General features: G+C 58.4%; 1 protein-coding gene across 13 annotated transcripts in view; it reads right to left on the reverse strand.

Moving 5' to 3' along the window:
* TPM2 (tropomyosin 2) overlaps positions 1-19,606 on the reverse strand; it is a 57,538-nt gene extending 37,932 nt beyond the window's left edge. For 4 of the 13 annotated variants that reach the window (XM_073343240.1, XM_073343236.1, XM_073343238.1 and 1 more), the window contains exons 1-3: positions 19,381-19,604; positions 18,167-18,292; positions 2,862-2,995 (exon numbers count right to left, since the gene is read on the reverse strand). In XM_073343240.1, coding sequence (XP_073199341.1) covers positions 2,862-2,995; positions 18,167-18,292; positions 19,381-19,494 — 374 coding nt within the window. In that variant the 5' untranslated portion in view covers positions 19,495-19,604. Of the gene's footprint in view, positions 1-2,861; positions 2,996-10,695; positions 11,192-18,166; positions 18,293-19,380 lie in introns of those variants that run through there. The other 9 variants (XM_073343247.1, XM_073343245.1, XM_073343246.1 and 6 more) reach the window with 7 other exon arrangements.
* Between the last annotated feature and the right edge of the window lie 1,239 nt (positions 19,607-20,845).

The raw sequence follows: 20,845 nt of genomic DNA on the forward strand, positions 1-20,845 counted from the left end.
ATGGCATTTTGGGATGTATAAGTGTAGGGGCATTGCCCGCAGATCGAAGGATGTGATCGTTCCCCTCTATTCGACATTGGTGAGGCCTCATCTGCAGTACTGTGTCCAGTTTTGGACCCCACACTACAAGAAGGATGTGGAAAAACTGGAAAACATCCAGTGGAGGGCAACAAAAATGATTAGGGGACTGAAACACATGACTTATGAGGAGAGACTGAGGGAAATAGGATTGTTTAGTCTAGTGGAAGAGAAGAATGAGGGTGGATTTGATAGCTGCTTTCAACTACCTGAAAGGGGGTTCCAAAGAGGATGGCTCTAGACTGTTCTCAATGGTAGCAGATGACAGAACAAGGAGCAATGGTCTCAAGTTGCAGTGGGGGAGGTTTAGGTTGGATATTAGGAAAAACTTTTTCACTAGGAGAGTGGTGAAACACTGGAATGCGTTACCTAGGGAGGTGGTGGAATTTCCTTCCTTAGAAGTTTTTAAGGTCAGGCTTGACAAAGCCCTGGCTGGGATGATTTAGTTGGGGATTGGTCCTGCTTTGAGCAAGGGGTTGGACTAGATGACCTCCTGAGGTCCCTTCCAACCCTGATATTCTATGATTCTATTATTCTAAGCGGGTGATGCATGGGGAGTGGTGATGGGTAGAGCCTTCGGAGCTACACATCTCCACTCCCCAAGTTCTGCTGGAGAGGAATGATCACCCACTGGAGTGCTGGGCCATCGGCTCCTCTGTCACGTAGGTGAGTTAGTACCTGTGGTCCACTGCAGTGCGGCAGCATGAGCATGGTGACCTTACCTGCATCCATGGCCCAAGGCAACCTCTCAGCGCCACTAGAGCGGTCTCTGTGTTGTGCATTAGTCTGAACCCAGAATCCCGTGCATCCACAATCACGGCGCATGTTGGAGCTTGGTTGGAGCCCGTGCATCCACAATCACGGTGCATGTTGGAGCCTTGATTATTTTACCATGGAACAGGAGGCTGGAGAGGTCTTCAGGGTTGACTGGTGGCTTCTAGAGGACAGGGCAGACTACTGGGCTTTCCAGGAGACTACCCTGCACTACACTAGTGCTGAATTTGTACATCTGACCAGTTCCCTGCTCTCCACACTGGTTTCCCGTAGAAGAGAGAGTCCGGCCTTGGTCCTTATTTCCAAGATGCTCAATGGCCTGGGTCCAGCATATCTAGAAGGACCTAAAGCTCCAGGACGAAGCCCTGATCACCAATTCTGCTCCTTGGCACAATGGGACTCTCCCCCTGGAGGCTACAGTGCATCTGGATGCGAGACAGAGCTTTCTGGGACCAGCTGAGACTGTGAAAAGAACTCCCTCAGGGGCCTAGTACCATCACAAACTCCCCACCTTCCAGTCCCAGGGCCAGTGTGCTTTTCCAGCTCTCCTTTGCTGACACAGACACTAGGCAGCATGGACGTGTTCAAAAAACCTAATAGCCCTACCAAAATCAAGCCCTGCACTGCACAACTGGGTCCTCACCTGGGGAGAGGACAGGCATGCGTGACAGATGTTAGCCACAGGGCTTAACGCGCAGCTGGAAGGTGCCCAGAGACCTCAGCAGTCAGCGTGGGGAAAGAAAGAGTTTCAGGACTGATGAGCCCTGCCTGAGACAACAAATATCACCTAGAGCAGGACTGTCACTTGCTCCCTGGGGAAGGCCTAAGTCCCCTTTTAATTATGGCCCGCAGGCTGGGTATATATTCTGAACTCTAGACACTCCGCCATGAATGGCAGAACCCACTCAGGGGTCACTAAGAATTTGCATAGAGCATGGGGGAAACTCTATTTGTTATCTGCTCAGCACCTTACAGCCACAACCAGCATCACCCAGCGGGAACACGCTCCCCTTCAGGACCATTTCTGGGAGCTGTTTCTGTCCTCTGCGTCTCCTTTCCCCAGCCACGTTTGCCATCCGCTCCCTTTCACTACCTTTGTGTGTGTGTCTCCGCATTACCTCCCTTCTGCCCCCTCCTGAAGGCCAAACGATTAGCAACTGACTAATTAATTAGGACATTGCAAAAGTGTTATCGTTAGGCTTTAGAGTCAACACCTTGGTGAGGTCCCCACCATGCGGGGCAGTTCACACCTCCCAGAGCTCCCGTCCCAGTCGCTGTGATACTTGAAGTCTAGAGAGCTAGACCCTAGCTTTTGAAAAGCCCCATGAAATCTTAGTGCTGGCACAAGCTGAGCCTGCTCCAGGGGCCACGTGACCCTGCCAAGCAAGAGAGAAGAGGCCGGAGGTGCCCCTGTTTGAGAGCAGTAACTGGCACTTTCAACTGTCCAACATACCGCTCATGGCAACCGAGAGCACAGCCGGCCTCGGGCAGGCTGCTGTCGTGCTGCAATCTTATCTGCAGCCTGATCTCCTGCCCCAAACTGCCCCCGTCCAGGGATGCCAAAAGGGGCAGCTAGGGGGCCATGGCCCCTGCACTTTTAAAAGTGGGAGGGCTATGCACTTCCCCTAAGAGCGAGAGACGGGGGAGGAGGCCAAAAGGAGTGGAGAAGAGCAAGCGGGGTGTTGGGGGCAAGAGGCGGCATGGGAACGGGGCCTTGTGGGAAGGGGCGGGGCCTTGTGAGAAGAGTGCCTGTGGGCCCTCCACCTTCAGGGCGCATCCACCGCTCCTGCCCCCATCTCGCCCTGACATGGGGCTTAGCATGGGGCCCAGCTGCCCGTTGCTGTCTGTGACACCAGCAGGACCCCACTTCCATGGGACGGGGGGGTTGGAGCAATCCCGGAGCAATCCCATGGGGGCAAGCGGCCACATCCAGGCCAACTCGTGCCCTCCCCCCGCAGCTGCCAAGCCACATCCCCCTCCATACTCCTCCCTTCCCACCAACCACACACCTCTCGCTCTCATCAGCTGCTTTCTCAGCCTCCTCCAGCTTCTGCAGCGCAGTGGCCAGGCGCTCCTGGGCTCGGTCCAGCTCCTCTTCCACCAGCTGGATACGGCGGTTCAGGGAGGCCACATCAGACTCAGCCTGAGGGAGAAGCAGCACCAGAGTCAGTCCCACCCCAGAGCTGGAAAAGGGCCGAGAGCCACTGAAAGTGCGTGAGCCCCTCAGCACTGGGACCCTGCACAGAGGCCACAGGAATCACTGCCTGGATCAGCCAGGGGTCCATCCTGCACAACCGCCGGCCTCTGAGAGGGGCCAGCATCAGATGCTTCAAAGGTACGTGCAAGATGCCCACAGTAGGGAGAGGTGGAATAATCTGCCCCCACACCAAATCTTGTCCTGGTCTCGAATTCTTTGAGATTGGCTCAAGCCCCTGAAGCACGAGGTTGAGTATACTTGCCAGAATTTATGGTAGCAGTAACTAGGATAGCCCTGGATATTCTTATCTATATAAGGATCCAATCCTTCTTTGAATTGGGCTAAATTTTGGCCCGAATGTCTTGTGGCAGTGAGTTCCACAGGATAATTATGAATTGTGTGACAAAGCATTTCCTTCTGTTACTTTTTAATTTGCTACCTTTAAATTTCTTTCACTGACCCTGGGTTCAGGGATAGCAGAAGTTCCCAATCTACATTCTCTAGATCAGCGGTTCTCAAATTTTTGTATTGGTGACTCCTTTCACACAGCAAGCCTCTGAGTCCGACCCCCCTTATAAATTAAAAACACTTTTTAAATATTTAACACTGTTATAAATGCTGGAGGCAAAGCGGGGTTTGGGGGTGGATGCTGACAGCTCGTGACCCCCACATAATAACCTCGCGAGCCCCTGAGAGGTTACACCCCCCAGTTTGAGAACGCCTGCTCTAGACCATTGATTGCTTTAGATGCTTTTGTCATGTCCCCCTCTTATTTGTCTCTCTAACTCACAATCTTGATCAGTGCACTCTCCCCTCACAGGAGTTTTTCCAGGCCCCTGATCATTCTCATCGCCCTTCTCTGAACCCCTCTAATTCTGCAATATCCTTTCTGAGACAGGGTGCCCAAGGGAGGCCAAACCATTGATTTACATAAAACCATTCAAAATTCTCCATCTTACTCTCCATCCTATTCTGTATTCCTGACATCTCATCTGGGTTTTGGACCACACAATCTAGCCAGCGCCTGAGTCCAGTGAATCCTGCACCTCTCCCCAGAGTCCAGCTCAGCCCCAAGGAACTGCCCCCAGTGGCCCCTGCACCGACCTCCCAGACATAGGCGCTGACTTCTAGTTTTCCCGGGTGTGTGTGTGTGTGGGGGGGCACTCTCCATCCCTGCTCCGCCCCAAGGCCCCGTCCTCACTTTGCCTCTTCCTGCCCCTGCTCCACCCCGAGGCCCCACCCACCTGCTGCTCACTGCTCTCCGCCCTCCCCCAAGCCTCTCCCCCAGCCATCAAACAGCTGTTTGGCAGCGCTCCTGATTAGCTCATCAGAGGTGCTGCCAAACCACTGATTGGCGCTGGCGGGTGCTGAGCACCCTCTATTTTTTTTCCGTGGGTGCTCCAGCCCCAAAGCACCCCGGAGTCGGTGCCAGTGCTCCCAGAGTCCAGCCCCGTCCTAAGAACGGATAGACAGATGGATGGATGGACAGACAGACACCCCACCCCACCCCAAGCCAAAGCCCAGTCCGGTCAGCATGCCAGCCTGGGCAGACAGACTTGTGCGAGCAGGGCCTTCACGCCCGGCCGATGTTGGCTCTGAGCTCAGGGGGCCGCAGTCTCCACACTGCTCGTTTAGTGCCCGACCTCAGGCCCCACCAGCACACGACTGTCCCAGGCTCGGAGGCTGGCTCCCGCTGCAGGGTAGACACAGCCCAGGAGCCCCCCACACGCCCCTGTGAGCCAGAGCCCAGCCCGGCCAGTCCTGGCTGGCCCCCACCGGCCCCCTGAGCCCGGCGAGGGAGGTGGTACTCTTCCCCGGCAGGGTGGCGCGGGGCAGCGTTTGGGTTTGCAGAGCGCTGAGTAAAGGAGCAGGAATGCCCGGCACAGATTCGCTCCCAAAAAGGAGATTGGAACAACTTGTGGGTTTCCTGTTTACTGAAGCCAGCAAGGCTGCCCGTGCAGGGTTCCCTCCCCCCCCCCCGGCTGCCGGAGGCAGCACTGGCCAGGCTGGGGAGGGGACCTCGAGGCTGGGGGGCCTGCGGATGCCCTCGGGGCCCCGGTCACTCTCTGCCACCTCTGGCTGGAGGTTGGCTGGGCTCCTCAGCCTGAGGGGCAGAGCTGGGCCAGGCCTGAGCCCTCCCTGATTTACAGTCCCCAGGGACGGAATCCGGCAAAGCGCCTCCATGGGGCTGGCCCACAGCCAAGGCCAGGCTGCAAGGAGCCCCAAAGGCCAGAAACCAGCATATTCCCAGGCTCCAAGCACCACCCCTTCCCCACAGGCTGGGTTCCCTGGGGTGAAGGGAAGGGGGTAGGCGAGCCAGGGCAGAGGAGACTGGGGTGGGGCGGGACAGGGAGTGGGATGAGAGCATGGGCAGTGGTGGGGGGCGGGGAGAGGCCAGAGAGAGCTCTTGTGGGGAGTACAGGCACACTCCTGCAGCGGGAGCCAGGGCGTGGACTGGGAGACAGACCCCTGCCGGCCCCATGGACAGACCCCCCCCCAGCCTCCCATGCCATATGCCAGCTCCCCAGCCCCACGCTAGCTCCCCCAGCTCCATACCACTCCCCCCTCCCCCCTCCAGCATCTGACCAGCTTTTCTTTCCATTTAGTAACTCTCGCCTTGCTCCTACTCTCGGAGGCCTGAGCTCTGCCCCGGAAATGCCTCCAGCGGGTGCAGCAGCCCCCAAGCGCTGAACTCTGCGGGGAGAGGAGAGCGTGGCTCAGTGCTACTCAGCACCCCCCAGGGCACAGGCCACCAGGCACCGTCACCCCAGCCCTGGCTACTGAGTGCCCTGCCCAGGAGGCTGGGATCTGTGCACCAGGACCCAGAGAGCAGAGCACACAGAACAGGGGTGAGCCTACAGAGTTAGGTACACCCCCTCATGCCATCATGACCCTGCCCTATGTCCCCTTCCCTGGCCTCCCATGTCCGCAGGGGTGCTGGAATTAGGGGTGCTGGGGGGGCACACCCCCAGCTTGAAGTGGTTTCCATCCATACAGGATTACAGTTTGGTCCAATGGCTCTCAGCACCCACACTATGCAAAGTGTTCGAGCAGCTCTGCCCTCAGGGACAGACAAACCCCCCAGGGACCTTGCCCCCTCCCCAGTTACAGCCAGACCCAGACCTGCCCTTCGCTGGCTGTAACTCCACAATGCCACCTCCTCCCCGGCCAGACACCAAGGCAGCAGGGAAAGGGGGTGGGATTGGCTTTAGAAGGGGCTTTGGGCAGAAGGCCCCAGGGAGACCACAGTGGGCTGCTCTCCTACCGCAACCCTCTCCCCCTGGAGCACTGTGCTGCCATGCTGGGGTCCGGGCTGGGTTCGCTGGCTCCACATCATGCCACAAGGGCTGGGAAGGCTCCCAAAGAACAGTCCCTGTCTGGCACAAGGCACAGCAGTGATGGGGCTCCAGTGGGGCCCCCCAGCACCAGCAGAAGGTGTTAGCCAGGCCACAGAAAGCTACCTGACCCCACAGGGCCTGCAATAATGTACTTGGCCTATGTTGGTTACAGAGACTCAGGGGGTGGGCAGAGCCCCCTTCTCCCGATTGGGGCCCCCTTCCCCTCCAGCCATGCTCGCTCCCCGGCATGCCAGGGTTTCCCTGCAGCATGGTCATAGAACAGAGGAAGCCAGGAACAGGGCAGGACTTAGCACACACTAGTAGGGAGATCAGAGGAGACAACCTCCCCACCCCCACCTCCACCTGGCCAGGTTCAGCCCTTGGGACGCGCAAGCCAGGACTGGGCTCTTCCAAACCGAGGTCCCAGGTCCCTTCCCTCCTGGAGTCAGGGCAGGAAGCCACGCAGCGCAACTGCTCTATTGAGAGTTTCCGGTGGCTCCTGGACCTCAGCCAGGCCCAGCGCTGGAGTGACCTGCCAGGCTCTCTCCTAGAGATCATGTTACTGGGCAGGGCAGCCCGGCTTCCCCTGCAGCCAATGAGCACCACAGCGTGAGCAGACTGGGGCTGCGGGAACAATAGGAAAGCTCCCTGCAGGGCACCCTGCCCAGGAAGCTCCTGGCAGAGTCTGCTCCACCCAGCCTCAGGTACACGATCCCAACAACACAGCCAGGAACAGGAGCACTTGGGCCTGCTAGTGCCGCCCCAGGAAAGCAGCCTCTAGCCCAGCCGCACCCAGCCAGGGAATGCCCTCCTCTGCCCAACTGAACTCCTCCCAGAGTCAGATCAGATCTGCAAGGCCCAGTCCTGCATGTGAAGTTCCCTGCTGGGACCCCCTCCCAGGGGACTCTGCCCAAGACACCCGTAACCCACCTATAGGGCTCTCTCTCTAACCCACCTATAGGGCTTTCTCCTCTCCTCTCGTCCTCATGCTACTTATGGCAGGAGCAGCTTCCCTGAAGAAGGCCTCTCTGGTATGGCCTGAAGCAGGCCAGACTCCTGATTATCCAGACTTCCTCTGGGAACACGAGCTCCCCATGTGATGCTGTGGCGAAAAAGGCTACGGCAATCCCTGGATGTATAAGCAAGGGCTAGCAAAGGGAGTAGGGAGGTGGCATTAGCATTAGTAGTAGTAGGGAGGTGGCATTCCTGGATCCCATGGCCAGTTTCGGGAGCCACACTTTGCTGACAAACTGGAAGGGTTCAGAACAAAGTTACAAGGATGATGCGAGGTCAGGAAAGCTAGCCCGACAGCGAGAGACTGAAGAAGCTCAATCTAAGAGAAAGTCAAGAGGTGACTTGACGATGTTCTACAGCTACCTACATGGGGAAGGGCTGCCTGGTAGCACAGGGCTCCTGCACCTGACAGACAAAGGCAGAGGGAGAGCCAGTGGCTGGCAGCTGAAATGAGACACATTCAGACTAGAACTAAGCTGCAGTTTTTAACAGTAAGGGCTGGGTGGATTCTGGGTTCTCTCTCCCAGACCTACCCCACTGGAACGGATGGGCTGGAGGTGGCAATCACTGGGTGACATTCTCTGGCCTGTGCTCATAATGGCCTCTTTGGGTCCCCACATCTCTGAGTGTCTGAGTCTAACCCCTCTCCTGGCAGGCAGCCCTGCACTCCCCAGCAGTGGGGATACCATGGAAATATTTGAGGCACCTGTCGCTCTGGCATCCGGGAGGGCATTACAAATGGAGTGCCTTTTCCACACCCCCTCCCCTGCCAGCACTCAGCTACAGGGCAGGGCTAGGGAGGGCGCTTGCAGCCAGCGGAGGCCTGGACACCTGCGTCTCACAGCCTGCTTTGGAAGTGGCCAGGCTTGGCCACACACATATTTCCATTGGTGAGAATCCCAGAGGCAAGGACGCCACCCTGAGAATGGTCGACACCCCTCCTGCAAGTCCCTGCAAGAGAGGGGGCCTCTGAGATCACTGGGGCCTAGGCCAGCTAGTGCTTTTTGGATCCTTGGGGGTCTTTCTGAGCAGAACCAGTCCCAAGCTACCCCTTCCCCCATGGCTCGTCCCTACAGCTGAGTGCAGCACGGAGGGGGCGGTGGAGTCGAAGGCTGCTGGGAGAACCAGCAGTGTCAGCAAGGGCGGCCGATCTGTCCCTTGCTGTGAAGCGACAGAGCTGGCCACCAAGCCTACTGCCATTCCCAGGGACGAGGCCTAACTGATCTGGGTCGAGCACAGAGCCCTGGATGGGATCATGTGCTTCTGGAGCTCCACTCCCACCCGACTCAGGGCCGGGTCAGGCAGTTACACCAGCGTTCGAGGACGGCTTCCCAGGCCAGATCCAGCCCGACAGGCTTTCAGAGCTGCCTGCCCCTTGCCCCCCTTAGGCGGCCCAGCACTGCCCACTGCCTGTCCCCAGCCCCACAGGGCAATGAGCCAGCTCCCAGGGCCTCTCGAATCCCTGCTCAAGTAACTGGCTGTGACTCCACCGGGGAGCACAGTGGGACTGTCCCTTGGGCTGCCCTGAACCTTGGGAGCCAGTCGGCACCGAGAGCCGGTCGGGTCAGCTTGGGTTAATCAGGGCTGCACAGGTGCGGCGCAGCAAGGGAGAAGCTCCTGCACCCACCCCACGTCATTGCCAATCATCCAGCCCCCACTCCCACCAGCAATGCCTCCGGCTCTTCCCCTCACCTCCTCTGCTCCAGGGCAAGGGGAAGCCACAGTGAGCCCGGAGGGAGGGAGGGGTAGATGGGGACACAGCTCTGCATCCTGTGTACCATCCCGGCGGGGCCAGGACAGCAGAGGCTGAGGCCTCAGCCTGGAGCAGGAGATGTTCCCTCCCCGACAGAGAGCCCGCTGTACCTCCAGCCAGACCAGAGCACGGCCAATTCTGGACTCGGGGCTCAGCAACTGACTGAGGTGAGCGCGTGGTGCAAGGCCTAGGCAGTGAGTCAAAGCTGCCAGAATGGGCACCCAGTCCGCCAGGATGGTCAGTTGGGGCAGCCAGCGGTAGGCCTGAAACTGACGCCACAGTGATGGGGACCCCAGAAGCACCCAGGGTGCAAGAAGGGCTTCATCCCTACTGGGGGGCACTTTCCCAGCTGGGTCTGGCCACTGTCCGAGATGCAGGCGCAGCCCGTAGCTGGACAGAGAAACTGAGCCTCACAGGGCCTGCTAAACCCACAGCCAGGTCAGGGGGCACTTGGATGGGGATGGGCTTTCCTGGCAGCCAACTGCATCCAGAGTGCCATAAGTCCGGCACTTGGGTCATTCTTGGCTGTTGCCCTGCCCTGGCATCACCACAGGGACAGGCACCGGATACCCACCTACGAGACCACACACCTGGGACCAGCCCATGGGGAAAATCCCCCTACCCCCAACTCTATGTAACCCCCAGGCCTGAATTACAGCACCAGGCCCCATCTCCCAGCTACTTCCCAGACCCCTCCCCCCAAGTCCTAACCTTTCCCTGGCTGCATCCTTGACCCAGTCTGCTCCCCGCCTTCCCCAGCTAAACCCCAGCAGTGTACACCCCGGCCCCTCACTGGGTCCATCCCAGACCCCCATCCCAGCTCTCCCTGCTGCAGCTCAGGCCCTACAGCCTGCTGCCCCGGCGGCTGGTTCGTTCTGCCTGGAGCAGGTGAGGAGAGCCCTGGCTGAAGAAGTTGGGAGTAAGTGGATCTGAGCGCCTGGCCGCCCTTTTCTTTTCCTCTTGGTCTGCCCCACCCTCCCGTGAGGGATGAACGGAGAAACCTCCAGTGCTGCCTCAGACTCTGGCTGGCTCTGAAACCCTTCAGCCCCCACCCCGGAGCCCTGAGGCAGGTGTGATCCCTGCTGGGGGGCCTTGTTTGCATCGGTACCCGGAGAATTGAATCCATGCATGCTGGGGGCTCCTGGGCCCATTGCACAGCCAGGGTAACCCTTGGCAGCCTGGGTCTGATCACTGCAGTGCCCATGGCTGGGGTCACCACACAGAGTCGGGGGGGGGCGGTATTACTTGCGGGAGACAAGGAGAGCAGGGGGACAGGCGGGTGGTGGGATGCTGGGATTGGGCCAGACGGGGTGTGAGTGCAAGGAGAAGCTCCCTGGATGGGGAGTCCAGCATCAGGCAAGAAGGGTGCCCGGTGAGCCCAGCAGGGCTTGGGGTGGGGCTGACTGGGCCTGCCAGGCCCTGACACCACAGGGAGCGGAGGGGACGTCAAACCCAGGCTGGCACCCAGGCCTCTGGGGGAGCGGGGCAGGAAGGGCATTGGGAGGAGCTGGCTGGGACCTTCAAGCCCTGGACCACCTTACCCGCTCCCTGGCCTGTCTCTCAGCATCCACCTCCCTCTGCAGATGCTCCGCACGCTCCTCAGCCTCGTCCGCCACCTGCTGCAGGCTCTGGATCTTCTTCTTCACCGCATCAATGGAGGTGCTCCCGGCCATCGTCCACCCCGGGGCCACGCCCAAGGAATGAGGCCTGAGGGTGCTGCTTGGGGACCTGAGCAGGACAGAGGCGTCCCCGGCTTGCCTGGGGCAGGGTCTGTGGCCTGGGGCGCAGTCTGAGCCCCAATGCAGCCTGGTTCCAACCCACTGGGTCCTGCTGGCTGTCCCTAGCCAGCTCCGTGCTCCAGCCTGAGCTCGCCGGGTCACTGACTCTGCCGGTGACAGCTCTGCGGCAGCCTCCCCAGCACACTGTGCTTCAGCCCTTTGTGGGACTACCACTCCCGCTCCAGCAGGAAGAGCTCAGGATGCGAGCTCTCCCCTCCCTGCCTTCATCCCCTTTCCTGCTCCTCCTCCCCCTCTCCTGCATCTCCTCCTCAGGAAACCCAGTGTCAGAGCTTGCACACTTCCCTCCTCTTAAAGAGGCAGCACCAGGTATCCAAGCTGCTTTTCCCACTGCAGCTGCGGGGCTCCCCTCCCTCCCCCAGGGAACCAGCCCTCACCCTCCCCACGCCCAGAGAGCATTGCAGCGGGGTGGGCCCACAAGCGCCTGCTCTGGGTGCCTGTGTGTCCTGGGGAGCAGCTTGGCCTGCAGAGCCCAGAGAGGAGTGCCCAAGCAGGGGCTCTGCTGTAGGCGTTTGCTCTGTCTCTTTCAGGTGGGGCTGAGCAGAGAGGCCCCTTTTTGCATTCGCCACTGCTGTAGCCATGGGCATGGTTTCCGGACCCTACTTCTGCTCTCCATGGAGTCAGGGGGCTGGGAAATTGGGAGGGCTCCTTCCTGCCCCCTGGTGGGTCCTGCGCACAGCACTGAGGCCCTGGGGGGTGTAGGAAGGGGGAGCCAGGAAGTGGTGAGAACAAAGTTTCCCATAAACGTATGTCCATGGAGTCAGGGTTTGTGATGTGTAAGAGAGGAGCAAAGCCCGAGCCGGGGAGACTGGAATGAAGGCCCAGGTGCAGAAGAAGGGAGACACATCAAGGGAGCTCCTGGAAGAAGCAGCACCTCCTTCCCCTCATCCAGGCTGCTATCGCTAGTATCTTTCTGAAAGGTCTCTAGCTTGCCCACAAGGGAGGGGCTGAATGCAGGAGTCACCGGCTCAGATCTGGCCTGGAGGGTCCTCCTGGGCCCTATGAAATCATTGCAGGGCCTCCCCACCTGACCAGGGGCTCTGACCTTAGCCATTAGAGGGGCTGCTGAGACTGCAGCCCCATGGGGGTTCTCAGACACTTCGCATTCATTTCTCGCTGGGAGCTGTGCACCCTTGGATGATCCTGGTCGGCTGCAATGCATCAAGTCCAAGAGCCAGAGCCAAGGTGCGTGGCTGCTCCAAATGCCAATGGAAGGGAAGGGTGTCTGGGAGGTTTAAGCCCCATTTGCCCCAGGTTCCAGCACTATTTCAGCATCCCTGCACTGTGGAACAACTGAAGTAGAACCCCGTGACAGGCAGGAACCACGGGGCCTGCGGATGTGAACCACATGACAGCCTGCTGCATGCAATGACTCCTACAGCACAGCTGGGCCTTTAGGGTCAGCAGCCAGATATGAACGACTTGAGCTTCTGCCCGTGCTTGGACCACATCTCCATGGGAAAGGGTCTCCAAGCCCCAGGGTCCTGATACCATCCACCCCATTGCCTGGGATCTACAAGCCCCTTGGACAGACCTGCGGATTTCATGTCTGCAGCCTCGGTCTCTACTCTGCGCAGGATATAAGAAATCGCACACACAGCTCCCCAGTGCTCAGACACATTTGCTGTCTTCATCCCTGCTTGTCTTGGAGCGCATCACTGATGCTATCTGGTGTCAGGGGGTATGCCCTGGTGTCCCATGCTCTGGGACATGGTCTGATCCGTTACAAGGGGAGCCCTCCTGGAATTACACTCAATCCCTCCTTAATGAACAGCGACAGACAGCAGGCAGCTCAGCTGCACTTCACGCCTGCATTTAAAGAGCTCAGCCAGCACAAGGATTCCTGGGCTCCATATGCAACAGCTGAGCCCAGCCGCTGACCCAAGCCAGCGCTTGAGGGACCCCAGCAGGGCCTATGTCTTCACTGCTGAGAAGTCTGTTTTCCTTGCAGGGTAACAGGCAGGTGAGCTGTCCCGGTTGCACTGTACCCTGCCTGGGGCTGAGCTCGGCTCATTTACCTCAGGGTACAACCCAGAGCCTTGGCTCCACTCGCTCACGCATTAGTCACCCCTGGTCCTCAGCCGTGCAAGCAAGGCCTGTGCAGAGCCCGGCTGCAAGCATAGCACTTTCACACCAGCCGCAGGACAGGGCAGGGAGTCAGGGCCTGGCTGTCAGGAGTGGGGCAGGTTCAGGGGCCAGAGAGACAGTTCTTTGAGCAGCTGCTCTGCTAAGTGGCCTCTGCTCTAGCCACACCCTGGGACGCCAGCCAGCTCCCTCCCACTGGCTCAGGGAATCACCAAATAAGAGCAAAGTCTGGACTAGGAGGTGGGCTGGGGCGGATCCTGTCACAGCCTCACTGAGAACTTTCAGGATCACAGTCCTGGAATCCAGCAGCTTCTTTCTCGGCACTCTCCCTGCATGCCCCAGAGACACACACCAGCCCTGCTACTGCAGCTCCTGGCACAGCCCACTTATGGGCACCCAGACCAGCTCCTGCCCCAGGGACTGGGAAATGGAAGAGACTGGAGCAGCAGCTGGGTGCCTCCCACACAGCCAGTTCCACTGCAGGTTATTGGGCTCGCAGTGTTAATTACAGAGCAGGCAGGAATAATTCCCTCCACGGCCAGAGTCACTGGGTGAGGTTCCCTTGCCCATGCTATGCAGGAGGTCAGCCTACAAAAATCTAAGAATCAGTGCGCCCGCCCTGCACCCACAGCGCCTCCTGCTGGGAGAGGCTGGCACTGGAGAAGCCAGGCACGGCCCCCCCAGTGGCCAGCACCTGTACACTGAGCTCTGACATGCCCCGCTCTTGGGATTGGAGAAGTCAGCCCCCCCCCCAGCCAGCACCCCTAAACCAAGCTCTGACGCGCCCCACCGTTGGGATTTCAAGGACCTGCGAATCCCTGAGCCTGCCACACTTGGATTTATGCTGGAAGCTGACACCCCTCAGCGGGGTGTGCAGGACGGGGCTCACATTAACACCCATTAGCACAGACCCAATTACATTAGCATGTCGCAGCCCCATCTGCAAGCAAGCCGCACTCCTGTCTCCAGACAGGCTTGACAGCTCAGGCTGTGGGCCAGGGGCACGTTCCTGGTGTCCCCAGACGAGCACTAGAGAGGGTTAGTTATTTTAATGTATTTGTCAATATTTCTACAGAGAGCAGCTGCCTCTCTGGCTATCGAGGCCCAGGGAGCCGGGAGCAGCCCTGCATGGGTCAGGCGCTCCTGTCTTGCCCTGCTAGACTCACAGGAATGGAGCATCTTTCCATCTCCGGAGGTGCAGACTCCGCAGGCTCCAAGGAAGGAGCTGTTCCAGATTCTCAGCCTGGAGGTTTATTCTCCTCCTTTCCCAGGTGCCCTCCAGCTCCTGCTGCACCTGCCCCACCATCTCCTAGCACCGTCCTGCCCTTGGATTCACTCGCGGGTGATTAGGCAATGAGAGATCCTGGAAATAAGCTCCAGCAGTCATGGAACAGGGTCCTCCCCCAGAACAGAGCTCCTCAGGGGCTCCCAGAGAGAGATCCTGTTCAGACAGGCTTGGTCCCTGCACTTCATTGTCCAGGGTTCTGGTCAGTCCTGAGCAGTGAGGCTCCCAGCCCCACGCTGGGACACAGGTCCCCAGCCAGGTTAGTCCATCTCTAGCACCCATCACCGCAGGGCCTGCACTCTTCAGCTCACTCCCGGCAAGTTTTCCCCGACATTTCTTTCTGTTTTTCCTTTTCTGAATGGGACCCCATTCCTCCTGGTCTCTCCCTCTGGTCCCCGAACAATTCCCCTCCCTCCTGGAGGGTCACATCTCTCAGATATGTGGAGAGAGGTCGCAGGACTCCCCCTCGCCCCCGTTATCAAACTAGGTAGGTTTGTACAGCCCTCCTTGAGCCTTCCTGTTACTCTTCTCTGAGCGCCCGCCAGTTTGCCAACACTAAGCACAATATTTCAGGGGTCGTCCCAAATCAGAGCCACATAACGAGGGACTCTCCCCCCCACCCCCCTTCCCGGAGCATGCACTGCACATCACGCTGCAAACTACACTGCGAACTCTGCATCCGCCCAGGCCTCTGACATCCCCCAGGGCCATCCCCTTTCCACCGCCACCCATCTGCATCTCAGTTGGACCCCCAGCCATTTGCACTCCGCGCTAGTCCACACCACAGGGTAATCTACATGCAAATTTGCACAACTTTAGTTAAAGCAGTGCTAACCCCTTGGTGGACACTTAGGCTGCATCTACACGGAAGACCCCCCAAACCCCTGCAGTGGGAAATCTCAGAGCCCTGGGCCACAGCCTCTGGCTCACGGGGCTCCTGCTACGGCTCGGCCCAGAGTTCAGGCTCTGAAACCCGGTGAGGGGGGTGGCGCTCAGAGCCCAGGCTCCAGCCTCAGGGGGAATGGCTACACTGCTATGTCTAGTGCCCTGCCTACAGGCTGAGTCTGTAGATCTGGGTTTGAGATGCGCTGTCGTGGGGCTTTATTTAGTGGAAACTTACTTTAAAAACTGCTCTTAATCTTCACCAGCCGAACTGAAACAAGCCTGTTTGGAACCAGAGTGTCTGTCCACAGGTTTCTCCACTGGCTTAACTAAATCAGCATGCAGACAAGCACCAGGCCCCAGGCAGACCCATGTTCCGGAGGCCCCTTCCCCCTTCTCCGCCAGAAGAACAACTGATTAATAGATTCCTAAAGTTTTAGGCCAGAAGGGTCCCCTGTGATCACCTAGTCTGCCCCCTGTGGAACCCAGGCCAGAGAACTGCCTTGCATTAATTCCCATTTGAACTACAGCAGATCGACATCCCGTCTTGATTTAAAAACTGCCAGGAATGGAGAAGCTGCCATTGCTATATTCCAATGGTTAGCGACTGTCACTGTGAGTAATCTGCCCCTTAGTTCTAGTCTGAACCTGTCTAGTTTCAGCTTCCAGACTTTGGGTCGGGTTAGATCTTTGTCTGCTAGAGACGGACGAGCCCATTATCAAATATTCGTTACACACTGGGATCAAGTCACCCCATAACTTTCCCTTTAAGCCAAGCAGATGGAGCGGCTGGAGTCTCTCATGATCAGGCAGGTTTTCCAGTCCTTTAATGCTGCACAGCCTGGCTCCAGCTGCCCAAAGCCCAGGGGAGCCTCTGCCAAGAGCCACCAGGGTGAACTCCTGGCTCTGTGGAAATCAATGGCAAAACTCCCATGGACTTCAGTGGGCCCAGGATCTCACCCCAGGACCCCCCTAGAACAGCTGCCTCAGGTTAAAGGGAGACAGAGGCCAAGAGGAGCTTCTCCTCGTCTCAAGTGCCCGGTTGCAGATTTCGCCCCCAGTTCTGCTGGGCTCCGAAGCAGGGTTTGGCTCACTCTCCAAATGGAGCAGACCGTCCCAGAGCCAGAACAGCCAGAGAACAGGGAGGAGGTTGTTACATGCCAATGGTGGGCCCCAGACCAAAATGGAGTTACATGTGCTAACTTTTCCTTAACAAGGTAACAGCCTCCTCCACGCCGCCTTTATACCTGGAGCACTCGCGGGGACCAGGGCCAGTAGGCCACCACCTGCAGCCCTCCTGGCGAACTAGCCCCAGTGCCTTGCCTGCACGGACTCCGCCAGCTAGTGCTGGTTCGAGGGACAGGAGTAGGTGCAGGACACTTGTGCGCTGGGACTGTAAGCTCTTTGAGGCAAGGTCTGTCTCCCTGCATGTTTATTCAGAGCCTCGCACAGTGGGGCCCTGATCCTGGACTATCAATATGTTTGTGGGATGGGAGAGTCCTTCTGCCTGAACTCAACCAGGGCTTTTTGCTGCTCCTGGGAGTGGGGGAGGGGACGTATCGCACTCCCACAGCCTTGTCCTTCTCCGGACTCCCCTGTCCTTGGTGGCTGCCTCGGAGATTTGACACATCTCCCCCATTTAGCTCCACAGACCAGCTGGGATTGAATTTTTGCTCTTGATCCTAAAAAGCTTGGCCCTTCCCCCACTGGCTGTGCTCCAGATGGCTCCCTTCAGCTTCTCTTCCACTTGTCATGGGTGGTTTTCATCAAAGAAGGGCTGGCTATGAAAAGGAGGATTTATTTATAGGGTGTCAAATACCCTGGGTGGCACAGCGGGTCACTACACCCCATTCCACTCCCTGGAGCAGCCGGGGGCTGCACACAGCTGTTCCTCACTGTGCCCTGCCCCGACACAATGTCTTCCCCGAGGCAGGAGCTGCTGTCTCAGGCGAGAGAGAAAACCGTCCAGGCCTGTCCTTCCAAGGGGCTGGGAGGGAGCCCTCAGCCCCTGGTGCTCATGGAGGAAAAGGATTTCCCCAAGCACAGCTATGACCTCCTTCCTTCCAGCCAGCCACTCTCCAACCCCCCCCCCCCGCCCCCTCCAGCCCTGGGTTTCATTCAGACGCACAGACACGAGCGGTGTTTGATCCCTCCCCTTGGCTCCCGGCTCTACTCAGCTTTCCCAGAACAGGCTAACAAGCACCCTGGAACTTTATGGGAGGCCGATGAGCTGGTCTGTATCCCGCAGATACCAATTGCCGATTTGAAGATACTCAATATTGGCTGGTGCCATGACCGCTCCAGTCCTGGCAGGGCCGTATCACTACTAGAGGGGTGGGCCCAGCCCGCTGGAACAGCAGAGGCCTGCAGAGCTCCAAGCATATCTAGTGTTGTCAGCAATGCATTCCATCCATGAGCAAACTCCAAACAGCTTCTCACCTCCCGCAGGTCAGAGCTCACTGCCCCCCATCAAACTACACCCCTCTGCCCCTTCCCCCTGCTGACTGTGCCCTTACCTCCTATCGCCCACCAGACTGCACCTCAAACTGTCTCCCCCATCGCCCGCCAGACTGCACCCCAAACTGTCTCCCTTGCCCTCCATCTCCAGCCAGACTGCACCCCAAACTGTCTCCCTTGCCCTCCATCTCCAGCCAGACTGCACCCCAAACTGTCTCCCCCATCACCCGCCAGACTGCACCCCAAACTGTCTCCCGTGCCCTCCATCTTCAGCCAGACTGCACCCCCTCGCCCCATCCCTCCCATCGGGCTGCACCTCCCCACTCCAGGGGTCAGGCCCCTATTATCCATTTTCTAGTGTTTAGTCCAGTTTAGTGTAAGTGTCCCAGGTGATGAGATTTCGACTGCTTCCACCAGGAAAGGTTTCCCAATGGGGCTCCCACCCCTTAATCCCCCAGTGACAGATTCTCCGTCTCATGGGGAGAGGGGCTGGCAGTAGGTACGTACATCTGCTGCCTTCTTCTCCGCCTGTTCCAGCTTCTCCTGGGCCTCTTTGACGGACTCAGAGTATTTATCCACCTCATCCTCAGTCCCCTTCAGCTTCTTCTGCAGGGCCTGCTGCTCCTCCTCCAGCTGGGAAGGGAGATCAGAGCAAGGGGGTTAGGGGCCCGGACAGAGGTTCAGCGGGAGCCAGGCAGCATGCTAGATAACAGGAAAGGGGCAAGGCGAGCTTGGGTGGCATCCCAGAGTGGCTGCCCCAGGACTGGCCCCAATACAGAGCTCGGTTCTTGGCACCCGAGGCCAGTGGGAGAATGCTGGGCAGAGTCTCCAGAGACAGTGGCTCCCAGGATTGTCTCCTTGGGCTTCCAAGAACTAGGGGAGCCCAGGGCAGCCTCTCCCCGGTCCTGGCACAGACGTGGGGAAGTGATGTTCTCGCCCCACATTTCTGGTGAACCCGCTGCGTGGAGGAGAGAACCCCGACTCAGCCCGAGATTCTGGCTCCATCCCAAGGGCCTGAGCTGCTAAGACAGGCAGTGTCCAAGGGAGGTGGGGCAGGATGTGCCCAATGCCTGGATGTGCTGGCGGGGGGGGAAGGATGCCTGTTTGCAATGGGTCCCCTACAAGTCTAGCTCCAGGAGGGGCCAACATGATACCTGGTCAGGGGATAGAACTGAGGGTTCCTGAAGTGGTCCCCAACAGTGCAGTGACCCCCACTTGGTCCTCACCCTATCAATGGGGGTTTAAGGGGGAGGTGCCCTGAGGGATGAGGGTATCGGTCCTCACCCTGCTTAATCTGTCACTGGATGGGGATACTGGGCAGGGTTAATCCCAGCTGGGGGGGCTGGACAGGGGGCTGCCTGGAAAGTAGAGGGGCGCTACTCGGGGGGGGGGCACTGGAGGGAGCTGCCAGGGTGTGTGCCGGGGGGGAGCTTCCCAGGGACTGGTGGGGGACCTGGGGGGTTGCCTAGGGACTCAGGGAGGCTGCTGCCCAGGTGTAGGGTGGGCTGGGGAGCCTGGGGACTCGGGGAAGTGTTGGGGCTACCTGGGGACTGTACTGCCAGGGTGCTGGGAGGGGCCCCGTTGGGGTTGCTGCCCAGGGACTTGGGGAGCATGGGGGGTCCCAGGTCTGCCTGGAACTTAGGGGGGGTTGCCTGGGAACTGAGGGGCTGCCTAGGGACTCGGGGGGGGCACTGACGGGGGCTCCCGGACACCCCCCACACCTGCTTGCAGCGATCCTCTGCCTGCTTCTTGTCCGCCTCCGCCTGCTCGGCGCGGTCGATCGCGTTCTCCTTGTCCAGCTTCAGCATCTGCATCTTCTTCTTGATGGCGTCCATGGCTGCGGCGCGGGGCGGAGACCGGGCTGGGAGCGGGGCTGGAGCGGGCCGGGCGGAGCGGGGCCGAGCGGGGCTGGAGCGGGCCGGGCGGAGCGGGCTCTGGGGCCCGGGCGCCGCCGCCGCGCCTAAAAGCCGGGGAGGGGACGGGAGGAGCCGCGGGACCCGGACCCTCCCCCGCCGGCCGCCGAGCACCTTTTAGGGACAGGCTCGCGAGCCGAGCCGCGGGGAGGGCGGGATCGGCGAGCAGCGGCAGCACCCCGTGCGGGACCGGCCCGGCTGCGCCCCCAGGGACCCGGAACCGGAGACACCCCCCTGCGCCCCCACCCCAGGGACCCCACCCCCACTGCACCCCCCGAGGGACCCCCAACTCCACAGAGTTCCCCAACCCCACTGAATCACATTGATCTCCCGCGAGACCCCCCTAATCCCACTGAAATGCTCTGCACTCTCCAGAGGGACCCCCAAACACCAGGGACCCCCATCCCCAGAGACTGACTCTGTTAGCCCCAGAGATTTCCATTTCCCAAATACAGAGGAAGCTACTTAAACAGAAATCAAAAGGAAAAGGCATGAGTGCAATGCCTGGAAGCTGCATGGAAACTTTAAAAAAACACCATAATAGAGGCTCAAATTAAATGTATACCCCACATTTAAAAAAATGATACCATGGCTCAACAACAGAGTAAAAGAGGCAGTTAAAGGGGAAAGGAAAAGGAGTACTTGTGGCACCTTAGAGACTAACCAATTTATTTGAGCATGAGCTTTCTTGAGCTACAGCTCACTTCATCGGATGTAGCTCACGAAAGCTCATGCTCAAATAAATTGGTTAGTCTCTAAGGTGCCACAAGTCCTCCTTTTCCTTTTGCAAAGACAGACTAACAGGGCTGTTACTCTGAAACCTGTCAAAAAGGGGAAAGGGCATCTTTTAAAAATTGGAAGCCAAATCCTACTGAGGAGAATGGAAAGGAGCATCACTCTGGCAAGTGAAGTGTAAAAGTGTAATTAGGCAGGCAATAAAGAATTTGAAGAGCAACTAGCAAAAGACACAAAAACTAACAGCAAATTTTGTTAATGGCATCAGAAGCAGGAAGCCTGCCAAACAATCAGTGGGGCCACTGGACAGTAGAAATCCTAAAGGAGCACTCATGGAAGACAAGGCTGTCGTGGAGAAGCTAAATAAGTTCTTTGCATTAGTCTTCATTACAAAGGATGTGAGCCATACTTTTAGGGGATAAATATGAGGAACTGTCCCAGATTGAGATGTCAGTAAAGGTGGTTTTGGAACACATTGATAAATTCAACAGTAATAAATCACCAAGACCAGATAGGATTCACCGAACAGTTCTGAAGG

Source organism: Lepidochelys kempii, chromosome 5 (assembly GCF_965140265.1).
Source record: "Lepidochelys kempii isolate rLepKem1 chromosome 5, rLepKem1.hap2, whole genome shotgun sequence".
In the NCBI taxonomy this organism is placed as follows: domain Eukaryota; kingdom Metazoa; phylum Chordata; order Testudines; family Cheloniidae; genus Lepidochelys; species Lepidochelys kempii.